The sequence below is a fragment of the Pelobates fuscus genome, chromosome 9 (genome assembly GCF_036172605.1).
Source record: "Pelobates fuscus isolate aPelFus1 chromosome 9, aPelFus1.pri, whole genome shotgun sequence".
Classification (NCBI taxonomy): Eukaryota; Metazoa; Chordata; class Amphibia; order Anura; family Pelobatidae; genus Pelobates; species Pelobates fuscus.
In genome coordinates this window covers 24,734,838-24,756,968 of record NC_086325.1, presented here as the reverse complement: position 1 = coordinate 24,756,968, position 22,131 = coordinate 24,734,838, and the positions used below count along the sequence as shown (strand labels likewise).

The 22,131-nt window shown below is 41.2% G+C and overlaps 1 protein-coding gene across 1 annotated transcript; it reads right to left on the bottom strand.

The window, feature by feature from the left end:
* Window positions 1–1,565: 1,565 nt before the first annotated feature.
* TAPBP (TAP binding protein) lies at window positions 1,566–21,454 on the bottom strand. Its single transcript, XM_063431570.1, has 8 exons — window positions 21,173–21,454; window positions 8,574–8,771; window positions 8,118–8,345; window positions 7,067–7,408; window positions 6,155–6,478; window positions 4,667–4,756; window positions 3,440–3,474; window positions 1,566–2,104 (listed from the first exon to the last, which is right to left on the bottom strand). Exons 1-8 carry the CDS (start codon window positions 21,216–21,218, stop codon window positions 2,090–2,092), a joined length of 1,278 nt encoding a protein of 425 aa, XP_063287640.1. The 5' UTR covers window positions 21,219–21,454; the 3' UTR covers window positions 1,566–2,089.
* Between the last annotated feature and the right edge of the window lie 677 nt (window positions 21,455–22,131).

The window sequence follows — 22,131 nt, the reverse complement described above, 5'->3', positions numbered from 1 at the left end:
AAACATCTGGGGACAAACACAGAATATGATATGTTCACGGTCACACAGTGTTATTCACGTAATTGTGAATTGTCAGAAATTCAAAGGGAATTTCAAATTTAAGGCCAAAATATAGATAACCTGGAGAATGTTTACCGCTTGACTAGGGTGGCCTAAAATTTTAAATCATCTTTGGACCCATGACAAGTCACACTTTAATTAGTAGAGTGTGGCAGTAACATGTGATGGCTTAGCCCAGAAGTGAAATGTAATGGGTTTCACAGTTCATATTTCTTGGAAAACCATTGTTTAACGCAGTAATCTGTGAAATGCATTTTTAAGTACATCGACAGATCAACCTTGCATTTACATGCACATTGGGAAATATAATACATGGGGATTTGGGGAATTTTGTCAGAGATTAATTTTTAGAATTAATCTAAAGGTTTAGATTTAAGCACTCTGCAGCCCCAAGGGAGAAACCAAATGAAGAATAAAACCTGTAATTTTAAGAAATGGAATGACTAGATGCATCAGTCGCCATTTTATGTACCTTCCCATAGTTTTGCCACCATTTTGAATTATGTTCCACTTTGTAGATAGCAAGCTTAGCGTAAGCATTTAAGAGCAGCGGATACATTCTATCTGTTCGTCACTAGTTCACCTGTTTGCAAGATTGCGCCCCCCCCCCCCCCCACCCCCTCACCGACATTTTATACTACATTATACTGTCTAAATCAGTTAATGACAGTCGATTCCAAGTATATTTTTAATATACACCATCTAATCCTAAAATTCCCAGCTGTGTGTTACCCACACTCAAATAATGTAGCCCCATGTAGCCAAAGCGCAGCTTAAGCGGAACAGGGCCTTGACAGGGGTTAGGAGGCGGGCCCAGGAGGAACAGACAGGACAGGTGGGTTATGGGATATGTGGGTTTGGCTATTTAAGGGAGGAGCCATTTTGTAAGGTTCACTTCTAATTTCCTACCCGGTTCAGTTTGTCCCGCCCACCCTCCCTATATATTTATGTTTAGATAAGGGTTTCCCGTTTTTTCACAGCGGCGGGATAGGGAGCTGAGAGAGAGGACATAGGCTCCCTATGAGGAACGTGAGGAACATGGAAAAAATTGGAATTATGGTCAATGGTGGTTTCGAGTCCTGGAGGTGGCTCAGAACCTGGTGGGGCAGGGGTATCCGGGTATACCCCTGCCATGGTTACTTATGGTTGGCACTTGTTCGGTTCAAGTTGGCGAGGTTGGAAAATGTCGTTACATATTTGTATTTGTTATGTTGGGGGTCATTGCCCTCTATTAAAAAGAAGGATACGGATGAGAGGGGCGGAAGGTGGGGGCAATGACCCATGTTTATATGTTAACTTATTTAAAGCAATATTATCGTTATATATATTATAAATTATTTAATAAAGCTGTGGACAAATTTTCCCATATACCAGGTGTCAGTGTGTTATTGGGTTAGGTATGTGGGGGTTTTTTTGTCCAAGGTTCCGCCAGCCCATATGGCGACTATACACCGGTCATGTGAATTGTGGCAATTCTATTAGTATATGAAAGGTTTTTAAATAAGTTCTGAAGGGTAACCCAGAAGATTTTGGTATTATCCTAGCGGTATCCTAGAAACAAAAATAAAACAAAAACACACAAATCATTGAGATACTATTACAACTGTTTCATCTAATGTAACACTATCACTCACACCCATCCTAGACATTCAAACACATCCACTAGGGACCACACAGACTCTCCGAGATGGGATTTCGCTTGCAGTGGTAGAATGATTGTTAGGGCTATTTACTTAAGTGAGATTTCTTCGAATTAAAAGTGAGTTTCAAACTTAAGGCCAAAATAGCAAAGTACACAGAATTGTCCTGAACATTTTTTTTCTAAATCAGCTATTTGGCCTCAATTTTAAAATTCACTATGAATTTACGATGCAGTCCCGAGAATTCTCCTCTTAGTGAAAAACCCCAGTGTTTCTTCTACATGATTCCACAAGGGCTGCAGAATAATTTGGAAAATTTCACTTGGAGTGAATAATGTCCAATGTTTAACATCACTGTTTCCATGTGGTCCTCAGGTTTTCCTTATTGTTTACTCAGATTTGGCCTGAAAAAGGAAAAATGATTAGCAGTTACGATGGGGCTTACCAAAACACAGTGCTATGTGTTACAGATATTACCCTCTGAATGCACTGACAGCCCACTGTACCCCATAATATAACAGATATTACCCTCTGAATGCACTGACAGCCCACTGTACCCCATAATATAACAGATAATACCCTCTGAATGCACTGACAGCCCACTGTACCCCATAATATAACAGATAATACCCTCTGAATGCACTGACAGCCCACTGTACCACATAATATAACATATATTACCCTCTGAATGCACTGACAGCCCACTGTACCACATAATATAACATATATTACCCTCTGAATGCACTGACAGCCCACTGTACCCCATAATATAACAGATATTACCCTCTGAATGCACTGACAGCCCACTGTACCCCATAATATAACAGATATTACCCCCTGAATGCACTGACAGCCCACTGTACCCCATAATATAACAGATATTACCCTCTGAATGCACTGACAGCCCACTGTACCCCATAATATAACAGATAATACCCTCTGAATGCACTGACAGCCCACTGTACCCCATAATATAACAGATATTACCCTCTGAATGCACTGACAGCCCACTGTACCACATAATATAACAGATATTACCCTCTGAATGCACTGACAGCCCACTGTACCCCATAATATAACATATATTACCCTCTGAATGCACTGCCAGCCCACTGTACCCCATAATATAACAGATATTACCCTCTGAATGCACTGACAGTCCACTGTACCACATAATATAACAGATAATACCCTCTGAATGCACTGACAGCCCACTGTACCCCATAATATAACAGATATTACCCTCTGAATGCACTGACAGCCCACTGTACCCCATAATATAACAGATATTACCCTCTGAATGCACTGACAGTCCACTGTACCACATAATATAACAGATAATACCCTCTGAATGCACTGACAGCCCACTGTACCCCATAATATAACAGATATTACCCTCTGAATGCACTGACAGCCCACTGTACCCCATAATATAACAGATATTACCCTCTGAATGCACTGACAGCCCACTGTACCACATAATATAACAGATAATACCCTCTGAATGCACTGACAGCCCACTGTACCCCATAATATAACAGATATTACCCTCTGAATGCACTGACAGCCCACTGCACCCCATAATATAACAGATATTACCCTCTGAATGCACTGACAGCCCACTGTACCCCATAATATAACAAATATTACCCTCTGAATGCAGTGACAGCCCACTGTACCCCATAATATAACAGATATTACACACTTAATGGCCTCGTACTATAACAGTTACTAGTTACCTTTTTATCTTCTGAAACTCTGAAGAAGGACTTAACTGAAAGAGAGAGACACGGTTAGTAAGACAGAGAGAAAGATGTGAACCGGCCCATCATAACGCCCTCTGACCCCTGGTATGCTTCCACCTTAAGTACGTCTATATATGTCCATTTTTTACATCATGTCATACACTTTAATTCTTGCAAAGAAAAAACAATATATATTTGTTACTGATCTCATACTCTAAATGTATCTCCAATTATCTCACACTCGTTTTGCCTTTCTCCTTATTATAAAATGATGTTCCTCAAATGAAATCACTCCCAAGGATGGTAGTAAAGTGAGCTTGGCAAAATCCCTATTGGTTCCAGCAAACTATCCCACTGCAACTTGGATCCTGCTGAGTTCACTGTTAGGAGAACTGAGGAATCAAAATAAAGCCATAGAGTTCTTTTAATTCAGGATTTAGCTTAGATGAAATTGTCTTTGAAATGACAATTGAAAAATAATTTTTTGAGGTGCATCTGCTGAGTTCATCCAAGGTTATGGTCACAAAACCTTTAGAATTAACTATCCTACATAGGAGCCAAAACTTTGGACCAGTGAATAAATGATAATAATGTAGATGATCTACACCACTTTCTGAAGCAAGAGACCCTCACCCTACCTCCTTCCAAGACGACATTTTATCTCTCCTTCCAACTCTTTAACCCCTTAAGGACACATGACATGTCTGACACGTCACAATTCCCTTTTATTCCAGAAGTTTGGTCCTTAAGGGGTTAAAGGAGAACTGTTACTTGCCAGGCTTTTTAATATTATGTTTACTTATGCCATATATTAAACAAATATTAAACAAATATGTGTTTGCGAGGATTGAAAAAGAAAATGGAATAGAGAATTCCACACCTCTTTATCGTGCAACCGGGGGGCTCTGTCCTTTTCACCTGTCAGTCAGCATAGAGAACGCACAGAGAGGTGAAGAAACAATGTAACTTCTCCTCCACCAATGCAATGTGTGCCACGGTTGTGCCTGAACTGAACTGGATTCTGATGTTAATTGCTAAATTATTAATATATATTTTAAAGAAAATGGAGCTTCACGTAAAAAAATAAGCTAACAGTTTAATGTTCAGGGTTTAATTTGCTAGTGTAATTCCCACCGAAGTTTAATAGACCCCATGCAACTCCCAGTGTACTAAACTCTTACTTTCAATCCTTCCACAGTCCACACCACCTGCCATTCTTACCTTTGTTGGTGAGGTAGCTCAGGGCTCCATATAGAAAGAGTGCTACGACAAACAGACACATCCCATCTTCCAAAGACGGTCCTGATACACCTGTACGGAGAAAGACAGACTTTTACATCCAGCACCCTGCATGACGTAGCTATGCATGTTTTAAAGACCATATCATATCCCCAGGAATTCAGACAGACACTGATAGGCAGATTATAGGGTTCCAAACAGTTACTGGTGGAACCTCTATTTAAGTGTTATCTTACAAACAAAATGCCGTGAATTTGAACAAAATGCTACTTAATTTAATACATGATAAATATGGTAAATGTTCATTTGATAAATTTCACTTGATTAGTAATTTATTCATTCTTGTCTGTACATTTTTTGGTTACTTGTCATGAGTGTCCCAATATGTGTCTTCTATACTAGATTTATTCTAACTTTGCCAGATATACCAACCAACCAGTCAGAACACAGCTTTGATTACGATGCAGTCTGTTTTTATCTTTTGTCTTTCTGTTCTCAATATTTCTATAAACTCTGCTTTCTATAAAATCTTGAAGATTTTCTGCAGCAAAAATGTGCATTACAGGTAAGTATTATAATTTATAATATAGAGAACATATTATAGTGTAATATTTCATATCAAATAAGCTCAGTAAAGAATAATTGTTTTGTTTTTGTTATAATAATCTTGATAGTGATGTGCACATATCCCAAAGTAGCCATTTAAAAGGAGAGCGGGGCATTATTAGTATATTGCAGAACTAAAATAAAAATTGCAGAGGTGAGCTACAAAATTAATAAAGGGGATGGAAAACATTAGCTATGAAGAAAGCCGTGGCAACTGCATTTGTTTTCTTTAGAAAAAAAACGAGTGTCTGAGGTGATATGATAACACTATACAAATATATACAAGTCAATACAAACCACTAACCTGTTCATTAGCAGGAATATAATAATTGTCAAGAGGTCACCCATTGAGAATGGAAAAAATGAGTTTTCACTTACAGCAGAGGAAATTAAGTATAGTACGAACAATAAACATGTGGAAATCCCTACCCCAAAAAAAGCTGTCTTATCGAATTCTGTAAATGTTTCTTTAAAATGTCCTGGGTGTTTTTATAAACAAAAAAAAAAAAAAAACAGAATATTCAAAGATATAATTAACATTAATGTGGGTTGATCCAAGGATAAATCTGATCACCGTTATAGTCTTAAGAAGGATTATATTCCACTTTTGGCCATTGCTTCAAATTGTGTTTTTGCTTTTTTATGGATCAACAGGGTAAAAAGATGTGTTTTAAAAGCGGAATTTGATGAAGTTTTTTCAACCGAGACTACCAACTAATTATGTTAGGAAAAGCCCAGTACAAATAAAGTGCTCTATAATCCTATGGTAAAAAAAAAATTATAACTCAGTACCATAGACATTTTATTTTTGCTGTTAATTCTATTATCAATATCAAGTTAAAAGTTAATGAGGACTTTGCGTACCTGCAATTTTGAGGGTCTGTGAGTGTGTAAGTGCCTTTGGAGAGCTAACATGACGGATGCGGCAGGAATAGCGGGCTCCATGGTGTTCAGCATTGGCCGTAATATGCAGGAATGCAGTCATGCTGAAGGTTCCATCCTGGTTCTGGGTGTGAGGGGACAGGGACATCCCAGGAACAGGAGAAGAATGATTTTCCCCAGGAAGCTGCACCAGATATTCCACCGTTATTTCCAGGGGATGGAAGTGAGAGATCTCACAGGAAAGAGTCAGCTCTTCACCAGGACGGGTGAAGAGGGGGTCTGGTTTGAGAGTAACCCGCGGAAGGGCTGCGAGTAAAAGGATGGATGAGAAAAAGACTTGTCACAAAACCTAATTCAAACACTTCTCTTCTCTCACCATTTCCTTTCTCTCTATACATTGGGACTGCTCAATCTTTTCTTTCCCAATTACACTCTTCCCTTTATTTTACCTACTGGTGTTTGGGGTTGGCTTAGCAGTATTTCACTTTTATTTTTCCCCATCTCTCCCCATACTGTATTTTCAATTTGCTTTCATTAACACAATCACCCTGTCCCGCTTACATGTCCCTATCGACCTCTCATTCTTCTCCTTCACCCAAACACCTTTTCTTACACATCCAGTTTGATTCTAGTATTTATTTTTCACTGACCCCTTTTATCATCCCTTGTCTTACGTCACATTTGTCTTCTTTATTCTTCAAACCCTCTTTTCTCTTTCTTCATAAAAGATAAACATCCTAAAATTCTAGAACAGCATGCAGTAATTAGTTTATGTTCTGAGTAAAGCAGAGTTCTTCTCGGTGCTCTCCACTCTCCCATTAGCCACTTATTATGAACTTTCCCCACTATCTCGTTTTATTCTTTACCTTCTCTCTCATCACGAGTACTACTCACCTGTCACTTGCAGCTGGATATCTCTTTGTCCTCGCACATAGGGCAGGAAGCTGGTACAGAGGAAGGTGCCCTGGTGTGACACTTCCACTTTATCCAGGATGAGAGATGCATCTCCGTGGGAGTATAATGCAGAGAAGTTCAACTGACACCCTGGAAATTCCTCAACTACACGGTCTTGATGGCCATCGTATGCGTACATGACCTTTCCGTCTCCAAGTGCTCGGTGGCGCCACTCCACAGCAAAGCGGGACTGCTGTCCCCGCCAGATGTAACATGGCACAGATGCAGGCTTACCAAGAGTGGCATACATAGTCTTAGAAGAGGAATACACGGCCAGGGAGACTGTTGGGAAAATAAAGGGCATGTAAGCAAAGTTAGGAAGTAGGAGGCAAGACAAAAAAAAGGTATAAATATGTGATACTGGATCAAAAGAGTCCAAAGGATGAGACTATTGGAGAGGGTTGAATAAATATTTCAAATAGTGGGTGTATGATACACACATCAAGATTAGACCAAATATTCCCTATGAGATATTGCAACTCAGGATGTCTCAAATAAATTCTGCAATATTACAGGGGAAACCTGTATCATCGGGATATTGGAATGGTCCCACCAACAGGGTACTGAAAGAAAATGCCTGGCAGGTCCCCTGTGTTGTGGGATACAACAGCTTCAGACTATCCTTTTGGCTTTCTTGGATATCGTCAGTGGGGAATGGCAGATAAACGTCAAGGCAAGGAGAACACACCTGGACTACAGTTTTAGACCTAGGGAGACATTAAGAATTAAGTAAATCAGATAAAAACTGAGTGTAAGAGGTCATTCTGGGATTTTGGTTCTGACCTGCTCCTGAGAATTGGAAAAGACAGGTATGGGTTATAATTAATAATTAAAAAAAACTAATTACATTTATCTACAGGAGATATGAAATTAAACAATGCATTTTTCTGGGGTTTGAGAAGGAGAGTTAAACATAATTATAGGCTTTTTTTTTTAATAGTTATTATCCTTTTTAAGTTATAGATGTAGATGATGCACTGAGAGAATTTACCTGTTAGGTGGTCCTTTTTACCAAGTAGAGGCCCAAGTACAACGCTCAGACTGTTCTCATCCTCGGTCTTATCCTTGACAGATAATATGAACCAAGACCCACCAAGAGACAGGGGGCTGCGCTTTTCATCAGTGAGGGATTGTACCCATTCCAAAGGCACCTCCTGTGGCAGGAGCTCAGTCATCTCACAGTAGGAGGACTTGATAGACATCAACTTTCCAGAGGTATCTAAAGCAATAATAAGAAGCAGGAAGAGGAATGATTTGGAGAACAAGAGGTGGACTCGACAGACAAGAAAGATAATGAAGTCAGGGAATAATTTGAGAAACTGAGAAACGCAAGAGGATTTTTTTATTTATTTATCTAAATAAATAATCACATATTTCTGTATGTTATCTGTATGTTCAATCGAACCTCTTGCCAACCACCTCTAACTCCCATGTCCTCTTTGCTCACCAGTCACATAGTAGAGTAGGGTGTCTTTTTCCAGTTCCACTGGTGGCTTGATAGTAAGGCTGGAGGGGTCGGTCATCTCTAAATGGACAGCAGTCCTCTGGATGCTGCGAGGCTTGTTTGCTCCACTGACTTCCTCAACCAACCAGCAAGAAATAGAAGTAGCGTCTGCTCCATTGAACAGCTCCAGAGACACAGCTCCTGCAAGAAACGTTCAATATGATTACTTTATTCCGGGTTTCAGGAAGTGGGAAGAACTGTACGAGCAGATATTGGTAAATTAATACACGTAAAAATGTACTGGGTGTTTTCAGCCCTTGAGAACCATTGAAAATGAAAGTGATAACATGAATTTTAACAAAAAATGTTTAAAGTTTGTTCATAAAGAGAGCACACGGTCAGGCATTCACAGAAATTGCAGATTTAAGGCTGAAATAGCTGGATACAGCTGAGTTGACAAATATTTCCAATTCAGGTATTGTGGCTAAACATTTACAGTTTCCTTGGGAAATTGCCAGAAATGCCAGGTTTAGTGAATGACCCTCAGTTTTGGTATGATGACTCTCTCTGCCCCCTCCCGATTTTGTTATAGTGCCATTAAAATGTCTGCTGCAGACTGCCTGTGTGTTCAAATTAAAGAATACTGACTTTATGATTCCCGATGCTAAATATACTGTATTTTCAACCTATATTTTCTTAACTTATATGTTTCATTTTTGCAATTAAAGTATTTTACGTAAAAGGGAACTCTAAGCACCATAACCAACACCAAAAAAAGTTTTTTACAGATCGGTGTATTATCTGAGCTCACAGTATTTTTGTGTCTTACACCCCACCTCCTATAGACTGTAAGCTCGTCAGAGTAGGGTCCTCTTCAACCTATCGGTCCTGTAAGTTTTCTTGTAATTGTCCTATTTATAGATAAATCCTCCCTACTTATAATATTGTAAAGCACTATGGAATCTGTTGGCGCTACATAAATGGCAATAATAATAATAGTAACTACGGCTTAGTGTATTATTATGGCTTGGTATATTCTCAGTTTAGAGTATTATTATGGCTCGATGTATTAATAGGGTTTGGATTATTATTACAGATCAAAGTTTTATCATGGGGGGAGGCAGAGCCTAGCTCCCAGGCTGATCAGACGTGCAGGAACCAAGCTCCTGACCAAAACTGCTAATTTCAGGGTAGAAACCCCCAAAAACCGGCACGTCTACTATCTGGAGGACGATAAACAAGGAGGGGACACCCGGGGGAACCGCCTGACACCCGAATCTCGCCTAACAATAGCCGGGAACCCTAAAAACCTGCTAAGGCCTACTGGGGATCGAACCGAGGAGAGGCGGCCGCTTTCCTCGCTAGAGAACTAGAACACAGGCTCAGCATACCTCCTAACTCCTACCCCCCTCCCCCCTTTGGACCGGTGGGGGACATCCCGGTCCGCACTAAGCGACTGAAGCACACACCACAAGCTACTGCCACAGGGCCTGACCGGGAAACCTGGGTGAGTCACGAGGCACCCTCAAGATGGCCGCCACAGCGCAATCCCAGCACAGCCCTGAAAGCCAGATGGACCAAAGCTGGAGAGAGGCCTTTGAAGCCCGTTTTGAGGCTATTTGCCAAGCCTTCTGGGACCGCATAGCTCCCTACAAAGCCCGGAGCCGAAGAGACAGAGACCTGTCATGCTGCACACAGCGATTGCAACGCGAGCAGGGCAACCCACGTTCCCGCATACCGGAAAGAGGCACTGGTAAAACAGACCTGGAAACAGACTCTCCACTGAGGTAAGCACGGGGCATAGGCTGAGGAAGGCGGACAACACATTCATCAGCCCACCTCCTGAAGCCTGACAACGGTCTGAGCCCTGACAACCCCACATGGACACTGCTAAATGTAACTAGCCCGTTGTACACAGAGGCTTACTCACACTATAGCTAGCAACGAAAATTCTCTCTTCTATAGCTCGGGACTGTGAGTTAATCTTATCATACACGCTGACGCTCCACCAGCTTGTTATATGTAGATCCTACACTTCAGTGTCTAATATGAGTATCACCACATCACACTAGCCGAGCATATTAACCATAAAAATGTGCAAAATCTACCTGCCTAGCTGTCACGTCTAAACATTTGTTATGAAGGAACACAACTGCAGATTTCTTATAGTTTGAATATTTATTATCAAAAGTAAAAGGTATTGACTTTAAGTCCAATTACAGGTACTGTAGCTTTAATTAATAAACGATAACTGAAGTCCACAATTACAGGCACTGTAGCTTTAAGTAGTAAACGATAACTGAAGTCCACAATTACAGGCACTGTAGCTTTAAGTAGTAAACGATAACTGAAGTCCACAATTACAGGCACTGTAGCTTTAAGTTGTAAACGGTAGTAATTAGCAGACACTGAATCAGAAAGAGTCTCTTAGTAGTATTAATGAATTAGGTGATAAGAAGTTACAATAGCTGTTCCATAGACTTTAACTGAAGCGATACAGATGCAGCTAACTGAGATAAAGTATGAGTTGAAGTTAGCTGTAACGGTTTTGTTTTATCGAAGGACTTTGAAGAAATAACAGCTTTGAAATGCAACGCTTATCACAGAGGTTTTACTTAGCTTCCGGCACATAGAACACTGGTTCCCGAGATCTCCTCAGAGGCGGTTATCCTGGAAGGAGAGAGTTCAGCTTTAGTCGTGGAAGAGGAGAGGTGAAGGGAACTTGAAGTCTTCTAGTCCGGTCCGGTAACAGAGGGCTTTCACAACGATGTTGTAGCCGGTTCGTGAGTACGGAACGTAGTTCAATAATCCAGCGTCGATCAGCTGGTGCGGTTGGATTAAATAGGGAGACCGTGTCATAAAGGGGTGTGGCTAAACTCCGTGGAACCAGGAAGTAAGAGGATACCATAGTTAAGGCATGACAGTACCCCCTCCTTAATGAGCAACCTCTGGGTGCTATTGACTTGGTTTAGAAGGGTAACGCTTGTGGAAATTGGAAATCAATTTGTCAGCATGAACGACAGAGGAGTATTCCCAAGTATCTTCATCAATTCCATATCCTTTCCATCTGATGAGGTATTGTAAAGAGCCACGACGGATCCTTGAATCCAGTATACTTTGAATTTCGTATTCTTCTTCGCCCTGGACCAATATGGGATCAGGAGAAGTAGTGACATTTCTTTGGAAAGGGTCAGGATGATGAGGCTTTAGTAAGGACACATGAAAAACAGGATGTAGCTTTAAAGTAGGTGGAAGTTTCAATTTAACAACATTACGGTTGATAACCGATAGTATTGGAAAAGGACCAAGAAAAAGGGAACTTAACTTCTTTGATGGACGGTTTGTAGAGATGTTCTTTGAGGAAAGCCAGACAAGATCACCGATTTTATAAGAGGGTGAAGGTTGTCTTTTTGTATCAAAAAACTTCTTTTGATTGGAGGAGGCCAATTCTAGATTTTCATGTAATTTCTTGAATAAAGAGGACATATGATTGGATCTTTGGCATACAGAACAAGATTTGACATAAGATTCAATAGTTCGGTCTTGACGAGGCCACCAATAGTATCTCTTAGACAATTCAAGGGTCTTTTTCATACCTGGATGACCTGCCAGAGGAGAATCATGAATACATTCAAGTACTTTAATTCTGAAAGAGGGAGATACATAAATCCGGTCTTTAAAATAGTAGAGACCGTTTTTCTTGGATAATTTCATTGATTTAGGAAGTTCAAGAGCATCTTCACTGAGATCTTTAATGTCGTCAATAAGAGAAGATAAGATTCCAATGACTGTAGGAGGAGGAAACTCCAGTTCGGTGTCAGAACAACATGAGGTTTTAGCTGGTTCTTTAGTAGACTGAAGAATTGGAATTTGCTGTAAACATGTTTCTTTACAATAATGTGAGTTAAAGGTGAGAGAGAAAGGAGACCAAGAAATTTGAGGGTTGTGGTTCCTTAACCAGTTGATCCCTAATATAATAGGAAAAAATGGTGATGAGATAACATCAAATATAAGACTTTCAGTATGAGTAGGATTGATGGTTACTTTTAGAGGGATGGATTCATGAAGTATTGGTCCCGATGAAATGAGGGACCCGTCAATCACTTTAACAGGCACAGAAGTTCTTTTACGAACACAAGGAATTTTATTCTTTGTTACAAAGGCTGAGTCGATGAATACTCCATTTGCACCGGAATCGATAACAGCCTTGGTTATAATTCTTTTATTGTCCCACTGTAATACAAGAACGATAGGGGACATTTGAGTATTTGCTGTAGAGGGAAGTACACTTAGGATGGAAGAGGCATGAGACTGCCTACTGCCTTTTATCCGTTTCAATAAAGGACAATCAGAGACTAAATGAACTTGAGAGGCACAATACATGCAGAGGTTTAATATACGTCTTCGATTTTTCTCTTCAGGAGTGAGGGGACTTCTTATTATCCCTATTTCCATAGGTTCGATTGGTTCAGATGGGTTGTCAGGAGGCTTTGGAGGATGAAATGATTTTTTCCCAGTAGAAGTTGAGAGAGCCTTTTCGGTCTTTCTTTCTCTAAGCCTTCTGTCAATGCTGATCGATAGATGAATCAGAGCATTCAAAGTAGTAGGGAGTTCTATTCTGGATAGTTCATCTTTAACAGCTTCAGATAAGCCGATTCGAAACTGGTTGCGCAATGTGATGTCATTCCATTGCGTTTCTATAGCCCATCTTTTAAATTCAGCAATGTAATCTTCAACGGGTCTATTTCTTTGCTGTAGTGTTCTGATTGTTAAATCAGCTGTATTTTGTTTGTATGGATCTTCATAGAGAAGAGACATGGCTTTAAGGAATTCCTCCAGTGAATCTAAGATGGGGTCATCATTGTCCAAGAAGGAATGGGCCCAGGACATAGGTTCACCTCTAAGAAATGAGATAACTGAATAAACCTTAGATCTTTCTGTAGGATAAGATCTAGGTTTTAAAGCAATCAATAATTTGCAGGAATAAAAAAACTCCTTATATTTGGAACGATCACCATAGAATTTTTCAGGGTTACATACAGCAGGATCGCTAAGTGAGTGCAGAACAGTATGAGGAGGATGTGTCTGTAAGTCTTTGACATAAGTGAGAATTCTTTCGTTAGTAACTTGCAGGTCTTGCACACCTTGGGCCAGGGACGTATTAGCCGCGAGGCAAACAAGGCATTTGCCTTGGGCGGCATTTTCCAGGGGGCGGCAAAAAAAGCCGCCCCCCAAATGCCCAAGGCAAATGTCTTGTTAGCCTTGCGGCTAACAGACATGCCGGATGGATTGATGGGCTGCTGGGCGGCACTGCCTGGCGGGCGGGCGGCCGGCCGGCCGGCTGGCGAGGGAGCACTTCCCCTGAGCTGTCTGCTCAGCTCCCTCGCGCGCCGCAGAGTGAGGCTGGGAGGCGGAGCCGGAATATGACGTCATATTCCGGCTCCCAGCCTCACTCTGAGGCGCGCGAGGGAGCTGAGCAGACAGCTCAGGGGAAGTGCTCCCTCGCCAGCCGGCCACCCGATCACCCAGCAGCCACTGGACCACCAGGGAGGAAGAGACCCCCCCCCCTCCCCAGCATTCCCAAAGGTAAGGAGGCTGGGGGGGGGGGGGGGGGGTGTTAAATAAATAAAAAAAAGTGGTAAAAAAAAATGTGTTAAAAATAAATTTAAAAAAATGTGTTAAAAATGTGTTAAAAATAAATTTAAAAAAATGTGTTATAAATAAAAAAAAACGTGTTAAAAAAAAAAAAAACAAATGTGTTAAAAATAAATTAAAAAAAATGTGTTAATGTGGGTGAGTGTGTGTCTGTGTCTGTTAGTGTGTGTGTCTGTTAGTGTGTGTGTGTCTGTTAGTGTGTGTGTGTCAGTGTGTGTGTCTGTTAGTGTTTGTGTATGTTAGTGTGTGTGTTTCAGTGTGTGTGTCTGCTAGTGTTTGTGTCTGTTAGTGTGTGTGCCAGTGTGTGTGTCTGTTAGTGTTTGTGTCTGTTAGTGTGTGTGTGTCTGTTAGTGTGTGTTTGCCTGTGAGTGTGTGTGTATGTTAGTGAGTGTGTGTCTGCTAGTGAGTGTGTTTGTCTGTTACTGAGTGTGAGTGAGTCTTAGTGTGTGTGTGTTTCTGTTAGCTAGTGTATGCGTATCTGTCAGTGAATGTGTGTGTATTTAGAATGCGGGGCGGGGGGAAAGGTTGGGTGGGGGTGGCGCGGGGGGAGGGGGGGCGCCTGAGTTTTGTCCTGCCTAGGGCAGCACAAAACCAGGATACACCACTGCCTTGGGCTAGTGTATTAACTCTTTGATTCAGCGTAGTTATCGTAGAATCGAAATCTGCTGGATCCATTACAATGGCTGGATTATTCTGTCACGTCTAAACATTTGTTATGAAGGAACACAACTGCAGATTTCTTATAGTTTGAATATTTATTATCAAAAGTAAAAGGTATTGACTTTAAGTCCAATTACAGGTACTGTAGCTTTAATTAATAAACGATAACTGAAGTCCACAATTACAGGCACTGTAGCTTTAAGTAGTAAACGATAACTGAAGTCCACAATTACAGGCACTGTAGCTTTAAGTAGTAAACGATAACTGAAGTCCACAATTACAGGCACTGTAGCTTTAAGTAGTAAACGGTAGTAATTAGCAGACACTGAATCAGAAAGAGTCTCTTAGTAGTATTAATGAATTAGGTGATAAGAAGTTACAATAGCTGTTCCATAGACTTTAACTGAAGCGATACAGATGCAGCTAACTGAGATAAAGTAGGAGTTGAAGTTAGCTGTAGCGGTTTTGTTTTATCGAAGGACTTTGAAGAAATAACAGCTTTGAAATGCAACGCTTATCACAGAGGTTTTACTTAGCTTCCGGCACATAGAACACTGGTTCCCGAGATCTCCTCAGAGGCGGTTATCCTGGAAGGAGAGAGTTCAGCTTTAGTCGTGGAAGAGGAGAGGTGAAGGGAACTTGAAGTCTTCTAGTCCGGTCCGGTAACAGAGGGCTTTCACAACGATGTTGTAGCCGGTTCGTGAGTACGGAACGTAGTTCAATAATCCAGCGTCGATCAGCTGGTGCGGTCGGATTAAATAGGGAGACCGTGTCATAAAGGGGTGTGGCTAAACTCCGTGGAACCAGGAAGTAAGAGGATACCATAGTTAAGGCATGACACTAGCAATGTATACCTGTATTAACCATGAGCTACTAACTTAACCCACGCTCTGACCAAGCTTGTTCACAGCATAAATACATACTTACAGTCGAAGCTACACTGTTAAACCTGCTTATGTTATTATAAAATTGTGCCTGATAATCAAATGCCCCGCATGTTACGCGAGGGAAATGCTTGAGGAATGCTTTTGGGGCACTTCGAGCCTTCATGTACCATTTCTATGCACTGCAAAAAAAAAAAAAAAAGTTTTATCATGGCTCGATGTATTATTAAGGTTTCAAGTAGTATTATGACTCGGTGTATTTTTATGGTTAGCATTATTATTGCAGCTCAGATTATTATTATGGCTTGATGGCGATGCATTATTACAATTTGGAGTATTATTAAGTCTTGATATATTATTACGGTTTGGATCGTTATGACAGCTCGGAGTATTATTATGGCTCGGTATATTATAGTTAAAAATATATTTACAGATCAAAGTATTATTATAATGCGGTATATTATTCCAGTTCAGATTATTATTACAGCTCGGAGACTCGGAGTATTATTACAGCTTGGTATATTATTATGGTTTGGATTATTATCACAGCTCAGAATATTATTATAGCTCGGTATATTATTACACTTCAGATTATTATTATTACAGCTCGGTATATTATTACGGTTTGGATTATTATCACAGCTCGGTATTTTATTATAGTTTGAATTATTATCACAGCTCGGAGTATTATTATGGCTCAGCATATTATTACGGTTTGGATTATTATCACAGCTCGGAGTATTATGGCTCAGTTTATTATTATGGTTTGGATTATTATTACAGCTCGGAGTATTATTATGGCTCAGTATATTATTACAGTTTGGATTATTATTATAGTTCGTAGTATTATTATGGCTCGGTATATTATTACGGTTCGGATTATTATTATGGCTTGGTATATTATTACAGTTTGGATTATTATTATAGCTCATCGTAGTATTAGTATGGCTCGGTATATTATTACGGTTTGGATTATTATTATAGCTCGTAGTATTATTATGGTTCAGTATATTATTACTGTTTATGTTATTATTACAGCTTGGAGTATTATTATGGCTCGGTATATTATAACTGTTCAGATTATTATTACAGCTTGAAGTATTATTATGGCTTAGTGCTGTAATTATATTTTTTAGAGTGTCTCTTCTTTAGCCTCATGGATAACGCAAAATGTATCCTTCGTCAGTGCCAATTCTGTCCAATCTGGTCTGCGCTGTGCTAACCCGCTAATCAACCAATCATTACAATCCATTTTGGATAAAACGGATATTGGCAATGCTGTGGGCCTGTGCGTAAAAAGGGTTACTGGCAGTATGTAGCATTCACACTCTGCAGGAGTAAAATGAAAGCAAGGTACATTCCGAGCACCATAACTAGTTACATTTTTTTTTTTGTAAATCTTTATTTTTCAGTGCCGGTTCAATATTACAAGTTTGAAATATGCCACAACAGCAGTCTTACAGAACGTGTCAACAATCAATATATATTGCCATTGGGGCTAGAGTGTTCGTGCACATTTTTTCATACATGACTAAACAGTTATAACGACATGGTCTCAGTACCAGTGTAAACTACGCGCAGCATGTCTAGTGTGAAATTAGGGTGTTGCACCTATAACGAGATGGTACTGGTACGGGGGTTGCGCTATGAAGACACCTGTCCCCTTCAGTCGTGGAGAGGCATAGGTGAATATACTAGTGTAGGAACTAGGAGTTTAAGTATCGTCTATGTGTGGGTTGTCTATAACCCAAGATATTTGTGTTTGAGCCGTGTTGAGGAGGGGTTCTCGAAGATGGCAATGGAGGTCTGTGTGAGTGGAAGCTTGTACCATTCAGGCGTAATGTGTTACAACGGTCGCTACGCCTCTTAACCCTGAGACATTAGGGGGGGGGGGTCGACGGCAATCCGCTGCCGCGTTGCCTTACGGGCACCCGGTCAGTTACAACCTAACGTCGTTAGAGAAAGGGAGCTGACAGTATACAGGTTAAACATAACTCAGTGTGGTGCATTAAACAGGAGAGTAGAGCATAGAAAAACTTGAACATTAACAGGAACTGAAGGCCTGGTCTTTGAGCAGTTCATGTTTCAGGTAATTGGTTCTGGGCACGAGTCGTCGTCACCGGTAGTGTTGTTGTAGAGTCCCAGCGTGTGCAGCAAGGCCTGCCCTTCTTCCCCGTTAGTGATTCTGTAGTGTTGCTCTCCTTTGGTCACCCAAAGCGTTCTGGGGGTTGCCCATCTGTAAGGCAAGCCCGCTGTGCGCAGAGTGGTGGTTATGGTCTGCAAACTCTTACGCCATGAAAGTGTATCTCTGCATAAGTCCTGAAAAAACGTGATTTGATGAGTCTCAAAGTCATATGGCGTTTTCCCTTTTATGGCCGTTATTAGGGCTATTTTATCTGTGACGGATTGGCAGCGGAGGATTATGTCCCGAGAGGCTGACTTGGGTGCCTTTTGGGGTTTAGCAATGCGGTACACCCCGTCAAACGTAAAATGCTTCGCCTGCTTGTTAGGGATGAGCGAGGCCACCAAACGTCTTACAAAGTGAGGCAGTTCGTCCAAGGGTATGGACTCTGGGACCCCCCTGATCTTAATATTTTTCCTCCTACCCCTATCATCGAGGATGTTTACCTGTCTGACGACAGAGGCTTGTGATGTTTGTAACTGGGCCACTTTGTCTGTCAGTGAGTTCAGGGCTTGGCTCAGGTCTTTTACTTCTTTTTCCGTGGTCTGTGTTCGGGTCGACAGTGTCTGTACCTCTGCTGCCAGCCCCTTCAGGTCTGCTTGCCACATGATTTGCAGGTTACTTTGGAGTCCCAGTAACATGGCCTGGATGTCCATTTTTGTCGCTGGGGTTATTGCACTATGGGCTTGTGCATCTGAGGTGCCTGCAGTGGTCTCAGTAGCGCTGTGAATGGAGTCCTCATCGTCAGACCTTTTAGGTGAGGTTGCCTTGGGAGCCTGGGCCTGTGCGGGTGGATGATGCTGCAGTATGCTGCTGCTGTCCCTGTTAGATGTGGGGGTGCTTGCTGTCAGTTTGTTGGACCTCCGTCCCATGTCAGCAGCTGTCGGGGAGTTTACCTCTGTGGGTTGCGGGCTTTGTTCAAGCCACGTTGTCAGCTCCCTGGTGAGGTACTGGTCGCGTGTGCGATAGGCCCCTTGCCCCTTGCTCCGGCGTTTCGTGCCCGACGGCTGAAAAAAAGGCATCTGCGTGATCAGCAGGATGCCCAGATGCTGTGCCCGTCGGTGGTTTGGGTCGATGGGTGTCGGGTATGCTTGTTTTTTTGGGGTCTTTAATGCCCGTTGTGCAGAGCGCTCAGAAATGGCGACTGCCTCGGTGCGCCGTTGGCTCCGCCCCCCAACTAGTTACATTTTAACCTCCCATCAAGTTAATGTATCAAGTTGTGTTCGCTAAATTAGCTAAAATCTGGTTTTAGTAGCACGTCTGTGGCTGTTCTTTGTATCCTATAGGCCAACCACCATTTTGTTGAAGGCATAATTAATAACATGGCCACTCTATCTTTTAATCTATACACCAGGCTCTGTCAGCACTGTGTATGTATTGTTCTTCAATATCTGCCTGAACCTGATCTTCTCATAACCTTGTGAATGACAACGCCCCTTTAATGTATATCTCTCGTGTCGTTTATTATTAAGGGCGCAGGCCCTGGAGGTATTGTGTGCGCGGTTGCAATACTTCCTGATTTTATGGGATTAACTGAGAAACATAATCCTTGCCTCCCCCAGACACCCCTTTTTCGCTTGGTGGCATTTATATTTTTTATGAATAAACAGTTTTATTTATTATATGTTTTAATCATAAAACGATAAAAAAATAAATTCAGCTTCCCTTGGTTTGGCAACGATTACTGGGATCGAACCTTGTTCTGAAAATAAACTGCTCAGCTCAGAAAGATACATTCTAGAAACCTGAAAATGAAAGTCAGGGCAAAGGAAAGTCCCTAAACTCCGTAAGATTAATTCTCAGTGATATGGTTTAACGTTCAATCGTGCACCATGCATAGAAACGCACAAACAAATATCTATTCACATAGAACTGCGAATATCCACTAGCCCAATAGCCAGGGGGCAAGTAACACAGTTGTATAGTGGAGTATGAATGATGATTTTTTTTTTGGCTAGCTAGTGAAATTGTAAGTATGGCTAGTAATTCCAAACAAGCTTACTCACTAAACTGTGAATATTCAGGAATTGACAAATTAATTCCAAACTTAAGGCCAAAATATCAGAGCTGAAAACATAGCTGCTAAGTAGGAGAATTATTCTAGTTCTGCTACTTTGGCCTTACATTTACAATGTCAATTCACAGTTTAGTTAATAACTCCCTGATGGTAGTGAAAGTCTGCTGAGGTTCTGTATTTATGGGCTTTGAATGCCTGTTATAACGGCTTTACCAGTCTGCTAAATTTAGATTTGCACAGAAACATATTACAAACATTGCCGCCACGGTCTGTGCATTGCTAATTAAATCCTGGTACCAGTCTGCCCTGATCTGCAAGTAACCCCCGAGCTCTCGAGTGACTGTTCATTAACACCTTGAATTCTGGAACACATACAGTCACTGATACAGTGAAATGATACAGACCGGGTGACAACAAAATGAGAAGCTGATATATTATTATTTATATTATTATTGACACATCATAGCCCTGAACTATGGATTTTTTTTTAAAAACACCTTGATATAATCAGCAGTTTGATCACCCAAGTTGAGCAATTTAGAATCGAGGACATAATTCCATCATAACAAGCCAGCCAAAAGGTGTTATAGCAAAATACAATATTGTGCTCATTTAAAACGAGGGAGGCCTGTATATAGGAGCAAACACTAACTACCCAGGATATCGTATACTGGCAGTGTCTGCATAGACCAGATTGTGATGGCGGCATCAAATAGTAATGGTCTTTAAGGGGTTAAAGCAGGAGATTGGTTAAAGACAGAAACTTGGGGTGCAGACATAAGAGAGGGTCATTGTTTAGATTAACCCCTTAAGGACACATGACATGTGTGACATGTCATGATTCACTTTTATTCCAGAAGTTTGGTCCTTAAGGGGTTAAATAGTAATAGTATTATTGGTATTTTTATAGCGCCAATTTATTCCACAATGCGCGGAATTTAACAATTAATAAATGAGACAATTACAAAATGTTACAGGAACAATAGGTTGATGAGGACCCTGCTCAAACGAGCTGGCAGTCTAGAGGAGGTGGGGTATAACAAACACAATGAGAAGGGCATCGGAGGGGACAGCAACCAAACAAGGTGGGGAAGTAGCAGAACTGGAGGTGAGAGTGGAGTGTGGCCATTTCGGAGAGAGCAAGAGACAGGTTTATACATTGACATGTGGCAGACCCCGGGACAGATACCCTGGGAGCACTTACCAAAGAGAGTCAGTAGAAGCAGTTTATAAATAGTGGAGGGCAGCATTGCAAGGTGTGCGAGGGTTCCGGACAGCAGAATGTCCTTTCTTCGATTGTTAGAGGGTTGTGTTGTTTATTACTGCAGAGTCTGGTCCTTTACTCTTTTTCTATTTTTCTTCCTCTGATCTCAACGTTCTTCTTTCACTTTCACTTTGTCCCAGACATGCTCAGAGAAAGCTGGCTGACAATGTGTCTCGTTCTACTGGATAGGATTCGAGGGCATTTACTTAACGATCATTTGTGTTACTGGATTTCAGATCTGGCCAATGTAGGACAGTCTGTTTCAGATTACAAGACGCTCTAAACTTTATAAAAAGAAAACATTTAAAGAGGACACAGACAATGGATTGTACTCTAAGGGGCAAAAATTCAGTAGATGCTTACACGATTAAACTAACTATAACTATAACACGATTATTTGCATTTAGCACAAGAAGTAATTTATTATTCTATAGCAATCTGTCAGCACATTTCATAACTGCATAATCTTTTAGATGGTAAGCTTATGTGGGTAGGGTGCATGTGCGAGAGTACAGCACTGACGTGGGCTCCTAGCAGACGAAACATCAGTAGCTGATGAAAGAAGATCGGGGCTCCTCCGCGAGACAGCATCAGGTAAGTATATCTCACCTGCACTACATCTCCAGACTGTTATACACCAAGCGATGATATCGCAAAATACGCAAAAACTATAGAGGGTTAACGTCACAGCTACTACAATGGATTGTTCCTGTTAATGAGCTTTTATTTGGTTTAAATAAAAGCGAAGTATTAAAGGATCACTATAGTGTCAGAAAAACAAAGCGGTTTTCCTGACACTATAGTGCCCTGAGGGTGCCCCTTCAGTTACTTACTTTAATCCAGCGGCGGGCTCCCTCGGCGCTGGTGACTTCTCCTCCCCCGCCGACGTCAGCTCCCCT